Source organism: Mercurialis annua, linkage group LG1-X (assembly GCF_937616625.2).
Source record: "Mercurialis annua linkage group LG1-X, ddMerAnnu1.2, whole genome shotgun sequence".
NCBI lineage: Eukaryota > Viridiplantae > Streptophyta > Magnoliopsida > Malpighiales > Euphorbiaceae > Mercurialis > Mercurialis annua.
The window spans coordinates 56,383,472-56,404,414 of record NC_065570.1 but is presented as its reverse complement, the minus strand read 5'-3'; the positions used below and the strand labels follow the sequence as shown (position 1 = coordinate 56,404,414).

General features: G+C 32.7%; 3 protein-coding genes across 3 annotated transcripts; 2 read left to right on the top strand and 1 right to left on the bottom strand.

Moving 5' to 3' along the window:
• Positions 1-7,278: 7,278 nt before the first annotated feature.
• LOC126673514 (uncharacterized) lies at positions 7,279-12,784 on the top strand. The gene is made up of 11 exons (XM_050367688.2): positions 7,279-8,378; positions 8,630-8,698; positions 8,806-8,874; positions 9,013-9,099; positions 9,233-9,300; positions 10,037-10,154; positions 10,258-10,329; positions 11,024-11,093; positions 11,289-11,467; positions 11,549-11,860; positions 11,958-12,784. Exons 1-11 carry the CDS (start codon positions 7,623-7,625, stop codon positions 12,702-12,704), a joined length of 2,547 nt encoding a protein of 848 aa, XP_050223645.1. The 5' UTR covers positions 7,279-7,622; the 3' UTR covers positions 12,705-12,784.
• A 1,998-nt stretch (positions 12,785-14,782) lies between these two features.
• Positions 14,783-15,560, top strand: LOC126662011 (stress-response A/B barrel domain-containing protein HS1-like). The gene is made up of 2 exons (XM_050355900.2): positions 14,783-15,137; positions 15,212-15,560. Exons 1-2 carry the CDS (start codon positions 14,995-14,997, stop codon positions 15,399-15,401), a joined length of 333 nt encoding a protein of 110 aa, XP_050211857.1. The 5' UTR covers positions 14,783-14,994; the 3' UTR covers positions 15,402-15,560.
• Positions 15,561-16,090: 530 nt separating this feature from the next.
• Positions 16,091-20,125, bottom strand: LOC126662007 (protein NRT1/ PTR FAMILY 4.5-like). Its single transcript, XM_050355894.2, has 5 exons — positions 19,972-20,125; positions 19,819-19,891; positions 19,512-19,729; positions 17,416-17,862; positions 16,091-17,261 (listed from the first exon to the last, which is right to left on the bottom strand). The coding sequence occupies exons 1-5, from the start codon at positions 19,972-19,974 to the stop codon at positions 16,254-16,256; spliced, it is 1,749 nt and encodes a 582-aa protein (XP_050211851.1). The 5' UTR covers positions 19,975-20,125; the 3' UTR covers positions 16,091-16,253.
• Positions 20,126-20,943: the final 818 nt, after the last annotated feature.

Genomic DNA, 20,943 nt, shown 5'->3' with positions numbered 1-20,943 from the left:
CTGTGTGTTAAGGCAAGCGAAATATAAGTCCCTGGTTTCCAGTAATCACCATGCCATGTTTTCAGAAGTAAGCGAGGGTTGAGATAACGAGGTTATCCAACCAGTACTTCTGAAAACCAGATTTCGCTTATATGTATAATTTCAGAAATCGTGTTACGTTAAAAGAGAAAAGTTTTAACGGTATTTTCTGAAAACGGATCGTACGCGAGGTACGTTCTAGTAATAATATTTGCGAAAAATTTCTAGAGGTTCTAGGCTTGCTACGGGTTTCGGAACAACCATTCCCATTCCCTAGCGCCGGTCGTGACTTGGATTAGGGTGGAATTCGGGTCGTGACAGATACGTTACCAATATTTATTCGAAAAAAACCCTTTCCTCAGTCCCTCTGAAAACACAAAACTAAAACCATAATTTTGAGGAGATGGTTTTGACATTTTGGCCGAAAAATCACCGCCTCTATCATTCAATCTTAACTTTTTTTTCCTAATAAAACTCCATATTTTGGGGGACTAAGGGTGTAAACCAACCAAACTGCTCGTGAGCAGTTCGGTGTTCGGCTCGATAAGAGCTCGGTTTGTGTTCGTTTGTAATTTAAACGAGCCGAGCTCGAACTTAATTTTTTTGTTCGCTAATTTAAACGAGCTGAATATAAACATAATGATGTTCGACTCGTTTAAGTTTACGAACAACTCAATTAGTGGTTCGTGAACGAGTTCGAATAAGAATTCGTGAACGAGATCATATAAGAGTTCGTGAACAAGCTCCTTTAAAAATTCGATTAGATGTTTGCAAGCTGACTCAATTTAAATTAATTTATATAAATATCTTATATAATTCTAAAATTATATAGGTTTAACTAAACTACAATTTTAATATAAGAAACTAACATATTATTGTGCTCGCAGTTAAACAAAGAACAAAGGGTCAACGCGCCTCCTAAACTTGTGACACGGAGCATCTAACCCAATTTATACTTTTTTGAGCAACTAACCCCAAAACTCTTCATTTTTGGGTCAAATAACCTCATAATTGTATTTTTAAAATGCGTAAAAAATAAATCGGAGATGAGGGATGCAAAAAAGTAATTAGATACTTCCCTAATTGTTGCGATATAATTATCCTAAATCTATTTTTTGAAATAAAAATATAAATTATAGGTTATTTGACCCAAAAATAAAGAGTTTGAGGGTCAATTGCTCAAAAAAGTATAAATTGGGCTAGATGACCCCGTGTCACAAGTTTAGAGGGCGCCTTGACCATTTGTTCGTTAAACAAAGGAGTTCGTTTGGTACTTATCAAACTTGTTCATTTAACAGCTAAACGAATGAACACGAGCTGAACACGAGCCGAACATGAATATTATAAAATCTAAACGAACCGAATATGAACACATGAACCGAACATGAACACCTCGTTCGCTAAACGAACTGAACATGAACCCTCAAAAACTCGGCACGGCTCAGTTCATATACACCCCTATGAAGGAACCTCTCACATTAGATGATTGAAGGACCATGAATTAGAAGAGGTGATTTTAGTGGCATAAAACCACTCCTAACCTTATCTAGTGATTTTTCAATAATCTATCAATGAAAATTTTAATTTTCTTTTTCTTGTTTTAGTTTGAAGGATTTTCAATCCGACAAATTTGAAAGTTTTCTTAATTGGATTAAGATCCCAAACGTAAGTTTATAATTTTTTTTAAATTTTAAATTTGATTTATTTTTAATAATATTTCTATGATAATTGTTCTTGTTTAATAATACAATTTTGGATCTATATTGAAGATGAGACTTGAAAATGTTGAAGTTTTAAGAATCGAGCGGTTTCAAAATTTTACTTTTAATATTTGAATCATATTCATATATGGATAAATCATTTTGGTTGTTAGAGAATCCCTATTCGATGACTATATTTACAGCTCTCATCGTCCTTTTAGAATAGTTCACTCAATTTGTTGAGGAACCATTCATTCATTTATTTTCATTATTATCGATAAAAATTTAAGTCTTTTGACAAAAAAAAATAATCATCTAATTTAATAAATTATAATTATATAACTCACTACGGGTGGACTCTGTTGGTTTTAAGTAGGGCTGAGCAAGAACCGAACCATACCGAAAAAACGAACCGAACTTTGTTGTTTGGTTCGGTTTTTCGGTGAAAACGGTTTGGTTCGGTTCCTACTTTAGGTAAAGTTCGGAGTTCGGTGTTTGGTTCGGTTTGGATGTTTTGAAAACCGAAAAAACCGAATGAACCGATGTTTAATATAAAATATATAACTTTTTTTAAAATAATATACATATATACTCATATTTATATGTTTTTTGTCTTTATATCTTTATTATTGTTGATATATGAATTAATAATTGTTATTTAACCATATGTATAAGTATATTAGACTCTAATTATTTAATATTTAAATTAATTTAAATTAAAAAATAGAAAAAATAATTAAATTCGGTTTTAACCGAAACGAACCGAACCGAACTAAAATATTTCGGTTTGGTTCGGTTCGATTTTTACTTCTAAATTAAAAGTTCGGTTCGGTTTGAGAAATTTTCAAACGAAAAACCGAAAAAACCAAAATTTTTTCCACCGAACCGACCGACGCTCACCCCTAGTTTTAAGTGTGAACAACAAACATTAGACAAAGAGTAGTTTTCTCGTTCGAATCTCATCTAACATGGGGACTTGCTGAAAGAATTTGAATGAGTTGTTAAGTCTCGCAATAAGTGGGAGGTCCGGGCTGTGAATTCTAAAACTAGTATATCTGAGGCTTTACCAAAGTGGTGGGATTCCGCCCCAAAGATATGGTCGAGTTCCGCCAAGGGTTTTCCAATCACCAAAAAAATTATAATCATATCCAATTTAAACTTGAGGCATATTTTTTCAATTTTTATAATTAATTCCACTTGAAAGTTTTTTTTTTTACAATTGTGATCAAAATTTTGAATTTTATTTTTTAATTAAACTATATGCATTTTTTTGTCAGTTACAACCAAATTTAAAAAATATTATATAACTTTTAAAAAGAGTTTTTATGATATTTTAATCACAACTAATAAAATACGTAAATGTTCAAATTTAAAATTAAATTTTAAATATAAATATAAAAAACTTTAGAATTGATAATTAAAAAATTAAAAATATTAACCGTAATTGATAAAAAAACAAAAAAAAATTAAAAATATATTTTTTTATTTAGTCCTAGTCCAATCTAGTTTTTAAATGTTAAATATGATATCATTAAATTTCTTAAAAAAAGATAAAATAGAAGCGGTTGACTATGACATATAGAGTCCAAAGATTTTTACTACTCCCTCCTTCCCAATAGAATTGTCCACTTTGCCTTTATCAAACAGTTTAAGAAAAGTAATTATTGGTTATGAATTTTATAAAATTTTACTTATTTTTCTTGTCATACCCCTATTTAATATAGGGTCCACTTACTATTTACTTTCAATTTACTCATTAGTGGATTTTAAATAGGGCTAATATAGGAAAATTGAGTGTAAAAAATAGTTACTTTTAGAAAGTGGACAAGAATTTTGGGACAAAAATATTTTTCAAAGTGGACAACTCTATTGGAACGGAGGGAGTATTATTTTTTCATCAGAGATAGATCTATTTTAGATTAGTTGTTAGCGGAAATTGGCATGAATTAGTATGCATTTTTCAAATTTAAACTAGGCAAACCACGGTTTGAGGAGAATCGGAGGTTTGAACCTCCAATCTACACTCATGTATTCGATATTTTTTTAATTTTCAGACTTTTTTTGAGGAAATTCTGACTTTGATTTAAAAAATATGTTTTTGTAAGAAATTAAATGTATGAAGTCTAATTGAAATGATGAGTGAAAAACATAAATCTTATTGTGATATAAATATTTAAATAATTCGAAATATATTTTTAACTGAATAATTCGAAATATTAGTAGAAAGTAGAAAGGTATGAAGTTTATTTTGAATGTCCAAAACAACCTTGAGCTGCCACATGAAGCTTCCTGTCCAGCGAGCTGACGGACGAAAGATATGGGAAGGCAAACGGTTGGGCCCATAATTTGTCAAAGTCAACAAACTTTTGGTCCAACAAATTCGGAATCGGAAATGACTCCCATTAAATTTTAATTCCTTCTATTTTTATCAAATCCACTTATATGAATAACACATGTGAAAAATAATAAAAAAATTACTACTATATTAGTGTCACATCTAAATAGATTTAAAAAAAATAGAAAAAAAAATAAACTTGAAAGGATAAATTCTTTTCGAAATCATGCACTTCCTTTAATCTATTTTTTTAATTCACTTGACATGCCATTAAAAAAGTGGATATTTTAAAATTCATCCTACAAGCGCTCCACTTTCCCCCGATTATCAAAAAAAAAAAGTGGATATTTTAAAAATTGATTTTCTAGATATGCAATTTGGGAAGAAAATTAGATAAATGAAACATGATAAAAAAATAGACTAAAATAATGAGTTATATACTCCTAAATTTTGTGCCTTTGATGAACCATTGTGAGGAAAAAGAAAATATTTCACTTACCCCTAAATTTTGTGCTCATAAGTTGTCAGCCATTAGCATTAGCCTTAAGAGCATCCCGGGCCCCGGCGATTATTCTTACTTTCAGTCCAATCAAATGCCACTTCGACTTTTTATTAATTTCATTTTTATTATGAAATCTTGTACTATGGTTAAATTTTAAAAAATAAATTAATAAAAACCTACATCAAATTATATACTATTTTATTTTATAAAAAAAATATTATATATATATAATTTTTAAAATTATGTATAAATTATTGACTTAATCACTAAAAATGCCGAATTTTTAAATTTTATATCAGTTATAGCCAAATCTATCAAAATCACTAGATTTTTGCTAATTTTACTACATTCAGTTTCTTTTTCAACCATTTATAAATGGAACAGGATTTATTGTTCTAATGTCATCAATGTCACTTCCAACTCAGCAAATTAGCTGACATGGCAACATCACAAACCACTATCCCAACTTAACCAAATCAAGTAATAAACCAAATACTCAAATCCAACTAAATCAAATCAATTAATCAATTAATTAATTTCTAAATTTAAATTTAAATACATTTATTAGAAAAATTTATTAAAATTTATTTAAAATTATAGTATTTAATTAAAATAAACTTTAAATATCTCAATATTTTCTTTTTTATTCCAACTAACATTCATTTCGATTAATAAACTTATTTAAATTTAATTTTAATTAGATTTTATATAAATTTTAATTAATTAAAAAATATTAATTAAATCAACTAAAACAATTAAAATATTCCTAACTCACCGCTGATTTTTCTCCCGAATATATTTTAAAACACCAGATATTTTCCGGTTACCACCTCCTACCGACCGCCAGAATTTTTTTCCGACGGTCTTCTATGGCCTGTTCTTCCATGGAAAGGAGAAGATCGCCGATAAAATTTTATGGCGGTCGGTTAGAGGTGGTGGCCGAAAAATCCATCTTCGGGGAGGAAATCGGGGGTGATTTAGGAATATTTTAATTTTACAATTTTTTATTTAATTAATTTATTCAATATAGAATTAAAATTTATTATATATTTATCAAATTATTTAATGAAATAAATTAATATTAATTTTTTAAAAAATATATAAATTTTACAAATTAATTAATTATTAAATTGATTTGATTTAGTTGAATTTGATTTGATTTAGTTGAATTTGATTTTGTTTGATTTACTATTTGGTTTGTTTAAGTTGAGTTGGTGGTTTGGGATTTTGACATGTCAGCTAATTTGCTAAGTTGGAAGTGACATGTGTGATGTGGAGGCAATAAATCCGATTCGATTCAAAAATGGCTGATAAAGAAATATAATATAGTAAAATTGGTTAAATCTGGCGATTTTGAAAAATTTGGCTATAACTAACACAAGACGTAAAAGTTAGGCATCTTTTTGGTGATTAATGCTATATTATTATATGTAAATTATAAATTATAAAGTATAAATTATCTACTAAAAGACATATCACATAGATATATAAAATACTTTTTAGAAAATAACAAAATAAAAATAAAAATAGACGTAAGTAAAATTTTGACTAAATAAAATTGAAATACGTTTAATTATAATAAAGAAATTGAAATAAAAGAAGTTGAATGACATGGTAATAAAATGGTAATATCGTTGATACATTTTTCATATTACATGCTTGTTGTTTACTTTTTTTAAAGAAGGTTCAACCATAACCGCTCAATGTTAACAGTGCTCCCACCTCTTATGTTATTTACTTTCCATTATTTTATACTTTATACTCCATATTTTTAAAAAACTATAGCTTTAGTATTATTAAAAGGTCTAACGGTGAAAAAAAATTCAAACCTGTACGACTTATAATTTAAACTAATTTTTTTAATTTTTATAATAATAGTTAAATTACATTTTTTTTATAATAATAGCCAAATTGGTGGCAAACTTGCAAAAAAAAAAAATCAAATTTGATTATTATTACAATTAAAATTTAATTTAGCTATTATTACATAAATTAAAAAATTTGGTTTTAAATTACAATAGTTCGTAAAGATTTTGCTTTTTTTTTTCACCATTAAGCCTTATCAGAATGTTTAAAAATATGTGCTCTCATCGTTCCATTTTAAAAATAACATATCTTATTTTTGTATGTTCTATCTAAAATCTCCATATTAAAATTTTCTATGTCAATTTATATTGATTTTTTTATCCGTTATTGTTTTTCTAAAATAAATGACTACAATCTAAACACAATTTATAAAACAACAATAAATAAGGATAAAATGAGAAAAACAATAATTATAATTGATGTTCTTTTAATTCATATGTAAATTGGATATGTTTATTCTTAAACGGATATTATTCATTTTTAATAAAATTTAAAATACTAAAATTACTTTACTTGATTTGATATTTTATTAACTTTTATAAATTTCAATTAAACCAATTTATTTTAATTTTTAACTAAACATTTAAATAAAAAAATGATAAATGAATTTAATTTAAAGTAATCATAATTAAATTATTAAATTAATATAATTTGAATGAATTTATTTTTATTCATTAATTTTTAATCTAATTTAATTCATCAGATTAACTTTTAAAAACAGACCACCTAACAAAAATTAAAAAAAATGTATTATACAATTCAAAATTATACAATTGAAAGCACAGGCAGTTTCGTAATTTGAATGCAAAAACAAGTCTACTTTTATTACTCCGTTATCACTCACCTGTATTAAATCCAAGACACTCGCAAATCTGACCGTCTTTTTCACATTTGTAAATCCTCGCGTCGTATCATCATCGTCTTTCTCCCAATTCCTGAGACTTCAAATCTCTCAGGAATTCCTTTCTCAAAATTTCCAAATCCCTAATTTCAATTTTGCCTGCTTGTAAATCTCAAATCGCTCCCAGTTTTGACTCTAATTTGATCAACACTTTCAATTTCACCTTGGCTATTCAAATTCCTTGATTCATTAATCAGAAATGTTATCTATTTGCTTCTTCTAGGTTTTCCTAGATCTTCAATCTCTCTCTCACCAGAAACTATTTACCTAATCTTCCTCTACTTTATCAAAATTGTTGATATGGCTATTCGGATTACTCTCACCTACTCCGGTTATGTCGCCCAAAACATCGCCACCTGCGCGGGAAGTCGCGTCGGTGGAAACTTCCGATCACTCCACGAGTGCTTTTTCCGATCACGCATCTTCGCCTCACCTACGACAAATCAAAACGTCGATTACGAACCACCTGCGCCGCGTCCCTCACGTGACTTCCGTTCCGGTGGTGGTTACTGCAGGAATTCATCTTCCCTGTATTGTACAATCGCCGGAGAAATCTTTGGAAAGAATTGTATGAGCCCCATAGCCGTTGGATTAATCGAATTAATGAAGTCAACGGCTGGGGTTTCTGTTTCTAATTCATCATGTAGTGGCCTTTTTGGAATTTCGCCATTTAAAGCTTCCTCGATTCTTCCCTTTTTACATGGTTCGAGATGGCTTCCGTGTAATGAGCCATCTTCTGGACCTAAGAAGAGCAGTGACGTGGATAAGGGTGGTACTAATGTTAGTAGCTGTGCCAGTACTCCTAATGCTTCTGCTGCTGTTGGTGCTAGTCCTTCTGTTGGTGCTACTACTGTGACCTTGGAGATTAAGGCCAAGGATTTTGACAAGAGTTGGTTTTCTAAGGTTTTCAACTTTTCTTCGGAGGATGCTAAGGCTATTGTTACGGCTGCTACTGTTAATTTGTTGCTCCGGTCCGCCTTGGCTGAGCCTAGATCCATTCCTTCTACTTCCATGTGTCCTACTCTGGATGTGGGTGACCGTATTTTAGCTGAGAAGGTAAACAGCTCGTAATTGGTGATGAAACTTCAGCATTACACTCTATGGTTGTGATTTTAAATAATATAGACTGTTGCAATATTCAGTGCCTTATATATTGGTATTTAGGAATGCCTTTTGATTCTACAACAGCTGCAATCTTGTAAAATCGATTTGCACTATGACTGTTATCATGTGTAGGTGGTTGATTTCTTAAATGAGCTCTTATGTTGATAGTTGATTCTATTTTCCTCTACTTCTTGGTGTATTAGGTTACTTATGTCTTCAGGAAGCCAGAAGTTTCTGATATAGTGATATTTAAGGCCCCTCCAATCTTGCAGGTAATTTTCAGTTATTTACCTTTTCGATTTAACATCATTAGAAATGATTTTCTCCTGAGATTTTCTATGTCGTTTGCCAATCTTTGTGTTCTTTGTGCAATTTATAGGAAGTTGGCTATTGTTCTGGCGATGTATTCATCAAAAGAATTGTGGCAACAGCTGGAGACTTTGTTGAAGTAGGTCTCTATATCTTATGTTAATGATAATAACATTACTTGTTGCTATGGTTTTTCCATGTCATAAATAGATGTACAGTGATTATTGAATTATGCTTTAGACATTGCTGAATAATGCTTGGATTATGTGTTTGATAGGTTCGTGGGGGAAAGTTATATGTGAATGGAGCTGTTCAAGATGAGGAATTCATCTTAGAGCCTCTTGCATATGAGATGGAACCCATGGTAATGGCTACTGCTCTTTGTGCATTTGCTTACTTTCTATTGTTTTTTTTTCTTGTATCCAACAAAATTAATGAATTTGTGTTGTTTTCTTCTATCCTAGAAACTTGATGACTTATTTTGGTTGTTATTGCAGCTTGTACCAGAAGGTTATGTCTTTGTGATGGGAGACAACCGAAACAACAGTTTTGACTCTCATAACTGGTAATTCAAATGTTTGTAAGCTCTTGCTCAATTTTTAACTCGAGATTAGTTTTGCATTAGATGAGAAAGAAAGTATTTCTGCTTTGTGTTGGCTATCATTTGATGGCAATAGGGCTGAGCAAGAACCGAACCAGACCGAAAAACCGAACCGAACCGAACTTTGTTGTTTGGTTCGGTTTTTTGGTGAAAACGGTTTGGTTCAGTTCCTACTTTAGGTAAAGTTCGGTGTTCGGTTCGGTTTGGGTGTTTTGAAAACCGAAAATCCGAAAAAACCGAAATTTAATATAAAATATATAACTTTTTTAAAAATAATATACATATATACTCATATTTATATGTTTTTTGTCTTTATATCTTTATTATTATTAATATATGAATTAATAATTATTATTTAAACATATATGAAAGTATATTAGACTATAATTATTTAATATTTGAATTTATTTTAATAAAAAAAGTAATTAAATTCGGTTTTAACCGAACCGAACCGAACCGAAATATTTCGGTTTGGTTCGGTTCGGTTTTTTACTTCCAAATTAAAAGTTCGGTTCGGTTTGGGAAATTTCCAAACCGGAAACCGAAAAAACCGAAAATTTTCCCACCGAACCAACCGATGCTCACCCCTAGATGGCAATTTTAAATTCACTTGTCAATTCCATGACTTGAATCGAAACTGCTATTCATGTCTAGTTTAATTGTGTAGCTTTTAACATTTAGTTGTTACCTTCTTTTTCAGGGGTCCTCTGCCTATCAATAACATTGTTGGTAGGTCGGTGTTTCGGTACTGGCCTCCATCCAAAGTGTCCAACATTGTGTATGATCCAAATGCAGTAAAGAACACAGTAGCAGTATCTTGACGACTCTCTGCGTGCACAACAGGGAGGAAATCTGATAAATTATATTTCATCAAGATGGTGATTTGCTGAATCATTTTGCATTGTTCTGGCTTGTGAACAGAACACTTGCAATTCGTCACCCTTTTTCATCATGGTCATCCATCAATTTGTAGGCCGTGCAATGGGCCTAATGGTGTGAACGACCCACCCGTTCTTTATATTTTGTTTTTCATTTTTTCAATATCTGTAATCAAAAAATCTGATGGGAAAAAAAGAAACAAGAAGCTAGCATGTTTCTAGATATATATTTCTGTTGTTCTTGTGTGTTTGGAAGTTGAGATGCTCCTAATACCGAAGGCATATAGATCTGTGGCTAGGTGATGGTGCATCCGGAAGTTCAATTTTTTGTTGCCATATATACATGTGGTTCATGCTCCTGCGGTTGAAGAGTTGAGGAAGCGTATGATGTGGGTTTGTGATGCAATTGGTTGGGCAAGAAGGGAGGCTCATCCTTAATTAAGTTCGGGATCTGTGCCAGATTTCTAATCATATGGAGTTTTATTTTTGAAGTTCCTGAATTTGCATGGATGGGTCATATTAATGCAAAAATAGTCTTATTCAAATTATTAATGCAAAACTTATCCATATATCAAATATTGTTATTATATTGACACGACCCATATATTTTCCAGAATTAGTTTAATTTTTCTCTATTTTCATGTTATTTAAGATCAAATCTTCTTTAATGGATTGCATTTGAGTTGGCAAATGGATTATTCAGTATGACTAGTGCATGGAATTTATTACATCTTCTGCACATACACCAGCTTATCTATAGTGAGTCTTTCCCAGTTTATAGCAGTTGTGATTTTATTTTGCGATCACAGATAATGAAACTTGCAATTAACTCTGATCTGAACTATTTTTATGGTAAACCAGAGAAATATATCGTAAAAGGTAAATGAAAATCTGAGTTTTGTTTCAAAATGAACCCAGTGCCGGTTTAAATGGAAACGTGGCAGATAAAGAAGCCATCCACCACTATCAGGATGTGGGCTAGGATCGTCATTTTCCACAAAATTCCATTCCCAAATCGAAAAATACGTGTAGAGCATCACTAATCTGATATCCGAGAGATCTCACAGCTCTGAAAATTGAACGCCGTTGACGTTGAATCAACGGACACAATGAACCGTCGTGGTCGACTATTCTTCACTCCTCTGGTTTTACTCGTATTTCAAACTTTACCTACATTAATTAATGCAGTTACTCTTCTCAACTCCAATCATCATGGAACTATCAATCATACCAACACTTACAGCATCCTCGAGGTTCGTTCCTTACATCTTTACTCTGTTCTATTATTTCTTTCTTTATTGATCGGAATATCGGATTCCTATCAACCCTAACAGGACGTTTTGAAGGAGATATCGGACCGGCTAAATTGGGATATGGATACAATCAGGACTTCCAGATTGAAAGTGAGCAAGATTAGGTTTAGTAATGCTCAGAGATACGAGTTTCGAGTCCGATTTGGAAAGATGCCTTTGCTTTTCAAATTTCCTGATGAATTGCATTCCTGGAAAAGAATCACCAACACTAACCACGAGTTTGAAAATTTTGTCAATGAGATTGGTTCCTCAACTGTATTGGATACTTTCAAAGTGGAAGGTCCATTTGATTTACGGGTCAGTGACCAGGATGCGCTCTCTTTGTCATTGCCGGTAATTCCTTATCACTTGTTTGCATTGTATCTATTAATAATAAGTTATGTTTTATTTTTCTGGGTCTTGTTTTTTTACTTACGTTTGATGTTATCAGTTGAATGTTTCACACTCCAATTTGAAACGAGTGCTAGTTGGTAAAGGCATCACAGTGGAAATAAGAGCAGCTAAACAACTCTCTGTTTTCCAAACTTTTGACAGTAATTTCGATATGAATACAAGTGATAAAATTAAAAAAGGGATTGGCGGTTTTTGCTCGTTTTTCCATCAGTATTGTAGGCCGTTACTTCCTATACATGTCATTGGTTCTGCATCGCTTATTGCATACAATACTAGGAATCCTGATGCATCTGTCGAAACTATCTTATTATCGAAAGAAACGATGGAGTTACTGCCCGAAAAATGTTATAATTATATGCACAAGAACCGGGCTATGCTCAGTCATTCCTTAAGTTCAAAGATTGACAGGCTAGGAATTCTATTGAGGACCTTTCTTGGTAACAAAGTGGGGCAAAATCGGTTATCAGGCTTTATCAGAACTAATATAAAAGCAGCAACTGTTATTCGATTTCAGTTGGCATTGGAAAAAAAAATTGGGAACAACACAACTCTGGTTGGTGCTGTGGAAGATTGGAGAACAAAGCCTACAGTTGAACAAGTTTGGTTTGAAGTGGTGGCAAGAGTTGAAGATGAGAATTTGAGACCTGTCACAGTTAAAAAGGTTAGGCCTTTTATAGCAGTAGATACAGTATCATGGAGTAATTTAATGTCGAATATTTCGTTTACGAAATTCCCGTCGTTTCTTTTGCCTTCTGAAGCTCTAACACTGGATGTGAAATGGTAGGATGAAACCTTTGTGTATATTTATAGTTTTGTTTTTGATAACATTTATATACGAAAGCAATTTCCCGTCATTTATGCACACTTCCCCTGGCTTCTATATAGCTGTATATAACTTAGATTTTTTTTTTTATCATTCATAATTTGTAACATCTTTTCTGAAATTAGATTTGGCAGTTAACATTCTGTGATGCTAAGTTCATTAGGGTTGTTATGACTTGTCACTTTGGGGCTAAAGTAACTTGTGCACAAGATAGCATATAAAGATTGCACTTAATCTTGTAATGCTCACAGGATGTTCATTTTTCTTCTAGTTTTAGTGTTAATAATCCTGAATCACTCTTCTGTTCTTGTTGCTGTTCCGTTGCTGCGGCAATAATTTTAACTGCTAAAGCAGATACCATATTGCGCAGCATACCATTGTTCTGTTCTGTTTGTGCAGTGTGGTTACATTAATTGATTCCAGGATTCCACTTATCTGAAACCATTGAGCTCCATCTTTTCCATTCTCGTTTCAATAGAAAGACCGATGAGCTCTGTTAATAGGAAGATACAGTGTCTAGGGGATTGATCAATTGTCATATGATTTACAAGGAAGGCGTTTTGCTAGAATGCTTCTTGACAATGAATTAGAGTAATTAGCAATATGCTATGCCCGAGGATTACGCTTCTAATGTTACATTATTAACAATTAATTACGTAATTTAGACAACCAAGTGCATCAAAATGCACCCAAAGTATGTACTTGTTCTTTTTAACAAGGCCACGACCCTTATAATTTTTTGTTTTGAACTCTTAAAACTTTGTAATGTGTGTGCGGAAAATTTGATTTTGTCCTCACAAATTGAAATTTAAATTTGTCAACCATCATTTGGTTCACATCCCTTTTCTTAAAGCAAAGATGAATTTTTTTTTTAAAAAAAAAGAAGAAAAATCAGACCCATCAATAAAAATGTCCATTTTAGCTAGTAGTAATTTTTAGGCTAATAATCACCGACGGTCCTCGACCTTTACTCTAAACTTCCGTAAACCCTCCAACTTTTCAAAAGTTTCCCTAAACCCCCCAACCTTTATGGCGGCGCTCATTCACGGTCCTTATGGACGAAAATACCCCTAAGCGCCGTCTTTTTTTGGCGGCTACAATTCTAAAAAAAAAAAAGACGGCGCCACGTGTCATCTGACATGTGGCAAAATATCTAAAAAAAAATTGAAAAACCCAAAACACCCTTACAACTATTAAAATTTAATTAAAACAAAAATAAAAAATCAAAGCAAATCAACCCATTCAAACCACTGAATTATCGAAATCGAACCGCCACAACCGAACCCGCCTTCGGTCATCTTCTCAGGTGAGAAAACGACCAAGCTCGTCGTCTTCTCACCTGAGAAGACGACCGTCTTCTCAGACCTGAGAAGACGAGCTGATGCTCGTCTTCTCAGGGGAAGACGAGCTGCTTCTCGTCTTCTCCGGTTGTGAGAAGACAAGCAGCAGCTCGTCTTCTCCGTTTTTGAGAAGACGAGCAGCAGCTCGTCTTCTCCATTTTTCAGAAGACGAGCTGCTGCTCGTTTTCTGCACATCTGTTCTTGGAGAACAGATGTGCATCTGTTCTTGGAGAACAGATTCAGATCTGCTCTCTAAGAGCAGATTCCGATGGGTCGGCGGCGGGTGCGGTGAGTGGTTCGGGTTGGCGGGCGGATTGACCGTGGGTTGGGTTTGATTAAATAAATTTGATTTGGTTTAATTTTTAGGGGGTATTTTGGGTGTTTCAATTTTGTTTTGACATTAAATGACGTGTCAATTAACATGTGACGCCACTATTTGTTTTTTCCAAAAAAAGACAGCCGCCAAAACCAAAAGGGTAGTTTCGTCTATAAGAGCCGTGAATGGCGCCGCCACAAAGGTTGGGGGGTTTAGGGAAGCTTTTGAAAGGTTGGGGGATTTACGGAAGGTTAGGGTAAAAGTCGAGGACCGTCGGTGATTATTAGCCTAATTTTTATCTTTTGGGATTCTTTCTTTGCTATCATAAATTTAAATAAAATCAACTAATTTGGTTAAAGGAGCTACTACAGTAGAGAGTGGCGCCCCATTTAGAAAAACACGCTAAAAGAAAATTAGATGACAAGGTAACAGGGAAGCACGTATTGGCGCAGTAATAATTGATATAAGTCGAGAAACGACGTAGTTCCTGGCAGCAGTTGGGAAGCCCGATCTGGATCTCTTTACAAAAGGCACAGCAGTGTTTGAGTGTTGAGTAATTGAGATTAGATAAGAAACACACAAAAAGGAAAAAAAAATGGCGGAATCAGATAAGGGAATAGTGAAGCACATATTGATCGCAAAGTTCAAAGATGAAATCTCAGGCGATCAAATTGAGCAACTCATCAAAGACTATGCCAATCTCGTCAATCTCATCGAACCCATGAAAGCTTTCCACTGGTATTTAACTGTTACACCTGTTCAACTTCATTTGTGTAAATTAGAGATTTATGATCTGATTTGTGCACTTACAGGGGTACAGATGTGAGCAGTGAGAATATGCATCAGGGTTTCACTCATGTGTTTGAATCTACGTTTGAGAGCACTGAAGGTATTGCAGAGTATGTGGCTCATCCCGCTCATCTTGAATATGCTAATATCTTCTTGCCTACTTTGGACAAAGTTATCGTTATTGACTACAAGCCAACTGCTGTTCATCTCTAGAATATTGGCCTTCTTATTATCTGCTACATATGTGGTTGTGATGCCTGTTTTCTATGTATTTGATTTGTGTTCTTCTTCTTGATTTTTGTTTTTGTTTATTAGACCCCAATATGCAGGCTGCTGCAATATATATATAATCATTCAACTTTCTTTATTCAATCTGTTTCGTGCAATTTTAACAGTTTAGACATCACCTGTTTTCCCTGCCAAATTACTTTCTGTATTTCGTTTCCTTCTTTGAAAACGTTTCGGAATCTCTAAAACTTTATACTCTTGTGAAAATGTGATTTTGTTTCTGCATTTCTCTCGTTTCAATGTTTATGTTTCCATCATTCCATTCAACATAGCTGCACATAAAGTACATCCCCATTTAGCCCAAGGCCTTCTTTCTTGCTTATGACGGTTGTAATTTGAGATTTGAACATACAATTTTGGAGTCTAAAACTAGTACTTATCAGTAAATATCTGAAAATAATAATCGGTTTTCTGATTTTGACAACATAAGAACCATACTTCAACAAAACCTCGAATGTTTTAATGCGGTATAGATGCATAAATGGGCAAGTAATTCTCAGAAAGGAATGAAATAATATTTAACTGTTCTCTAGCTAGCAAAATTAATTATAGATTTATGCTAATACAGTTCATGATAGACTTGTCTCTGTTTGTTGTTTAAGTAAAGTTAGGCATGTGAAAACTTAATTTCTTACGACTATGTTCTATAAGTTGTTCATAAATTTAGATTCAAATGTAATCCAATACAACAAGACAGAAGCAACCTTAGGTAGAAGAAAATCTTTTGCCGTTTCTGTTTTCTTCTACATACCTCCTAATATATATACTTCAGCATTTCTAAACTTCTACCAGTGTAATCTTTCCTTTGTCATCACCATCACCGGAATTTTCTACTCGCTTCACCTCCACCGTCTTATACTTATACCAAGATGAACATATTAAGTACAATCCAAAATTAGCTACGCTTAACCCCGCCAATAACCAATAAAAGTAGTTCAACTTGTCTCTATTCAGATTGTTACTAGCCAACCATCCACCGCTGACCTTGTTCACTATCTCGACTGTTGCTGAGCTTATGAAGAAACCAATAGCTACGGAAGACCATGAGATGGCTGTTCCCATTGATTTCATACCAGCTGAGCTCTCTGAGTAGAAAAATTCTAGTAGTCCGATCAAAGTGAACATATCTGCTGCTCCAAAGATAGCAAATTGGAAACCGAGCCAGAACACACTCATTGGTAATGGATCAGTTGAATTAACCATGTTGTGTTTAATAGCTACAGATTTCCGGTGTGTTTCTACTACTCCAGCAACTGCCATGGAGATAGCTGAGAGCACTAGCCCTACTCCAATGCGCTGAAGGTGCCGGATTCCTGTGGGAATTCCTGTGATCTTTCGAGCTATTGGAACGAATATGCGGTCGTATAAGGGGACCAGCACAAAGATGAATAGCAAGGGGATTACTGGAATGGAAGGACCTGGTATGTGAAATCCAAGCAAATTTGTGTCCATTGTTGTGCTCTGTTGGATTGTGAAAGTCTGAAGTTGAGCTAAACATGTGTTCATGAAGACTGTACTGAGTATGATTGGAAGCATACGTAGGAGGATTTTCGTTTCTTCAACTTGCGTAACTGTGCAGAGGTTCCATGGTCCGGTAGAATTGGTAGATGTTGATGCTCCATTCATGTTTGTCCTCACTGTTGCTGCCCTGTCTAAAAATCTGAATTGATCGGTTCTTTTAAGTATTTCATCTTGCTTCCCTGTGTCTCTGTCGTGATTTTCATGTAGTTCATCGATCATCTGCGGTACCGGAAGGTGTCGATTTCGTATGGCAGCCACAAATACCTGTAGTTAAGAACTGTAGTTAAGGGTATGTATTCGGTTCGAATCGAATTTATAAGGATTGAAAAGATTTCACACCTATTTGAATTGAACCAGTCGGTTCAATGATTATTTAGTTTGGTTTGGTATGTATATAACCGTAAAATGTAGTACGTACTTGTGCAATGCGAAGGAGGGGGCTTCCTTTAGGTAGATGGATTCGATACAAGGACTTGCCCATGCACAAGAAGACAACAGCAAAAAAGACTGCTAAGGTGCACACACCAAACGACAAATCCCAACCTTGGTTGGTGCTGATCCATACAAGAAAAGTGACCCCAAATATGGAACCGCTGGTTAAGCTAAACAAGAACCAATTGAAAAAGCTAGACAATTGGGCTGCTTCCTTTGGGTCATTTTGGTCGAATTGGTCAGCTCCTAGTGAAGGTAGTGAAGCCTTGATCCCACCTGTTCCAAGTGCAACAAGGTACAGACCAACCATAAGAAATGCCTCTTGGCTACCGGTTGCGGACTCGCATTGGTTCGTCTGGTCTGGTGCGACCCCTTTGCAGGGTACTGGTGTTAGCTGGTGGAAGTGTGCTTGAACTGTTAGAAGCCCATATCCCTTCAGATTAAATAGGTCTACTGGTCAGATCATTTCTTCATAATATAACACGACGACACAAAATATAGAGCGACATATATATCCAATTTATCCCTTAAATTTGTATGCATGGACAATTAACACAAATATTAATCTTGTTATCAATTAGTTATCTGAATTTGTAAATTTATATCAATTTTGCCCAAATTGTGATCAATTAATCAAAATTAAATAAATGACATGATTTAATGATTTTCAATTATTTAATTTATTAAAATTAGTAAATTTAAGTAATTAATTAATTAAAAAAGTTGATTTTAGTGTTAACTATTCATGACATCACGTATATACTTAAGTCACTGATATAAATTTAACTAATGGAAAATTATCTTATGTATGTTCAACTAATTGAAAAGGACATTTGCATGCCATGACTTTTACACGTCGTCTGTTCATGGGCAACATGCATACTTAATTAATAATTAAATATATATCTTTCATTAAAAAGTATTAAATATACATATATTTGACCAGAGACAATACAATTATGGTTAGTGGTTACTTGATAGTATATTAGAGAATATAATTTGATTCAATCACAATCGCCCAAATAATAGATTAATGTTCATTCATAAATAGAGCGGGTATTCGGCGGAATATTGGCAACATTCAACTCACTGTATGGTCCAGTGATGGAAGAAGTTCAGGCTGCATCCATAATTTATCATTTTTATATTATAAAATTTATTTATGTCAAAGTGAGTGATCATGAAAAAAGATCTCAAGAATAATTTTCTATAATATAATACATTAAATTAATATTTAAAACACTGCATGGTTCTTCAAAATTTCTTTTGACATTAAGACTTAAAATAATTAAAGATGTTTCAATAATTCATAATATAAGGTGACTATTTTCGGAACAATAATAATACTTTTTATTTTGATAAAATCATCTTTTTTCTAATTTGAATTTATCTTTTTTTATCAATAAAAAAGGGTGATTTGTCAAATAAATTTTGTCATTATCAATTGTTGCTCTCGCTATAGGGCCATCTCAAAAGAATATTTTGAGTAAAAAAATTATTTTATACTCTAAATTGCTGAATGTTGAAAAAGAAAATCACATATGTATAATTATTTCATTGAAGTTGATCCGTTATTGATTTATATGTCATATCTATGTCATATTTTATCAATAAAAATTTAGTAATATATTTAAGGGTTAATGTTATAAAAATTCACTAATTTTACACGTTTTTTCAATTTAATCACATTCTTTAAAAGTTCTTAGAAAAGTACACCAACTTTCATTTTTTTCCCAAATTCATACACGGTGCTGACATGTCACTCATTCATTGGTTAAAAATGACTTACACCTCAACAAATTGCACCAATTAATGAGTGTCGTCAGCACCGTGTATGAATTTGGAAAAAAAGAAAAGTTGGTGTATTTTTATGAGAAATTTTAAAAAACGTGTAAAGTCGGTGAATTTTTATGATATTACCCCTATATTTAGTGTTTGAAATTATATTTAACATTAATTCAAGCTGGGATATAATATTTTCCACAAAGAAATTGCCATGATCATATGTATACGAGAAAATATAGTCGCTGAAATATAATCAGAAATTTGACAAGACAAATTAAGAGAAGAAAAGAAACATACCAACACTTCAATGCATCCAAACAGAACAGCAGTCTTGAATCTCGACAAGAAAGTGTCTGAAATGAAGCCTCCAAAAAGAGCAAGTAAAAATGAAAAAGCCATGAAGTTTGTAAGCGAAGTGGCTGATTTAGTTAAACTGAAGTTCATATATCCGTAGAAGTACGTTACGAGGCTCAAAGCATTCGACACGAATGCCATGTTTTCCAGTCCTTCCATGGCTGCACAAATTCACCATAACCAATCCTAATATTACAATTGGCTAAATCCAGAAAATATATGAGCATCATACAGATTAATTAATTGATACCGTATACAAAAAGAACAGCTCTATTTCCACCAAGCTTTTTTTCTTGGCGATCAGGTCCATCTCTGCAGATGCCCTATTAAGAGTATGTCAATCATAAACTTGTTGGTTTAATTAAGGATGCAATCAATTAAAGAAGACGATTTAAATATTTACCATTTTAATTCAGAACTTTCTCTCTTGTGCTACTCAGAAAAAGGAGAAGAATATCTTTAATTTGCTTTTAACAAGAAAACATGAATTATATATGAATATGAAGAGCTGAGAGGAATCTAATTATTTGAAAGACTTTTTTGGGCTAATTTTGTATCTTAATGAGTCTCGTCGCTAGCTACCCAACTTTAATTTTAAAATGTTACACCAACTTTAATTATAAAATGTTACACCAACTTGTATATGTTTAATGTGTAATTTTTTTATTGAAGGATCGAAACTGCAGCGAGATTTTTATTGATATTACTTTAGGGTGACATCTCACAACTGATGGAGATGGGAAAAATCAACCACAATAATTTTGGAAATTATTAAGAAATGTAAGCAGAGACGGGCAGAGCATGGGCCGGGGGGGGGGGGGGGGGGGGGGGGGTAGAATTAAAAGAAAATAAACTGACATAGTTACAGTTAAGTGTGACTTAAAAAAAATTTAAAATATCAAATGATATTGGAAAGCACAAGATCATATTAATAATTGTCAAAATCTATAATTTATAGTCATCTTCATGGTTTAAAAATGTCAACGAATGAATTTCTATAGTATTTCATTTAATGAAATTCATCTTTCAAATATTTCACTTAACAATATTTTTAAAATAGTATTATAAATAGAGTTAACATATAAACAAATAATACAAAAAGTTAAATAGGTCTATTATTTTGGAATAGATAAAAATAACAAATAATACCACTATTTTGGAACAGAAGGAGTACTGACTATCTTTGAGCCATCATCTTTCTTCATGAATTGCTCCTAAATTTTATTTCGTACTAGAATTTTATTTAATAATTGTAATGTAGTTCTGAATTTATTACAGTACAACTGACTTTTAAAATTGTTGAGGAATATGCAGTTTTGCAAAAAGTTGTTCCTGATACGACACAACTAATGAATATCATCTACTATGTAAGTTG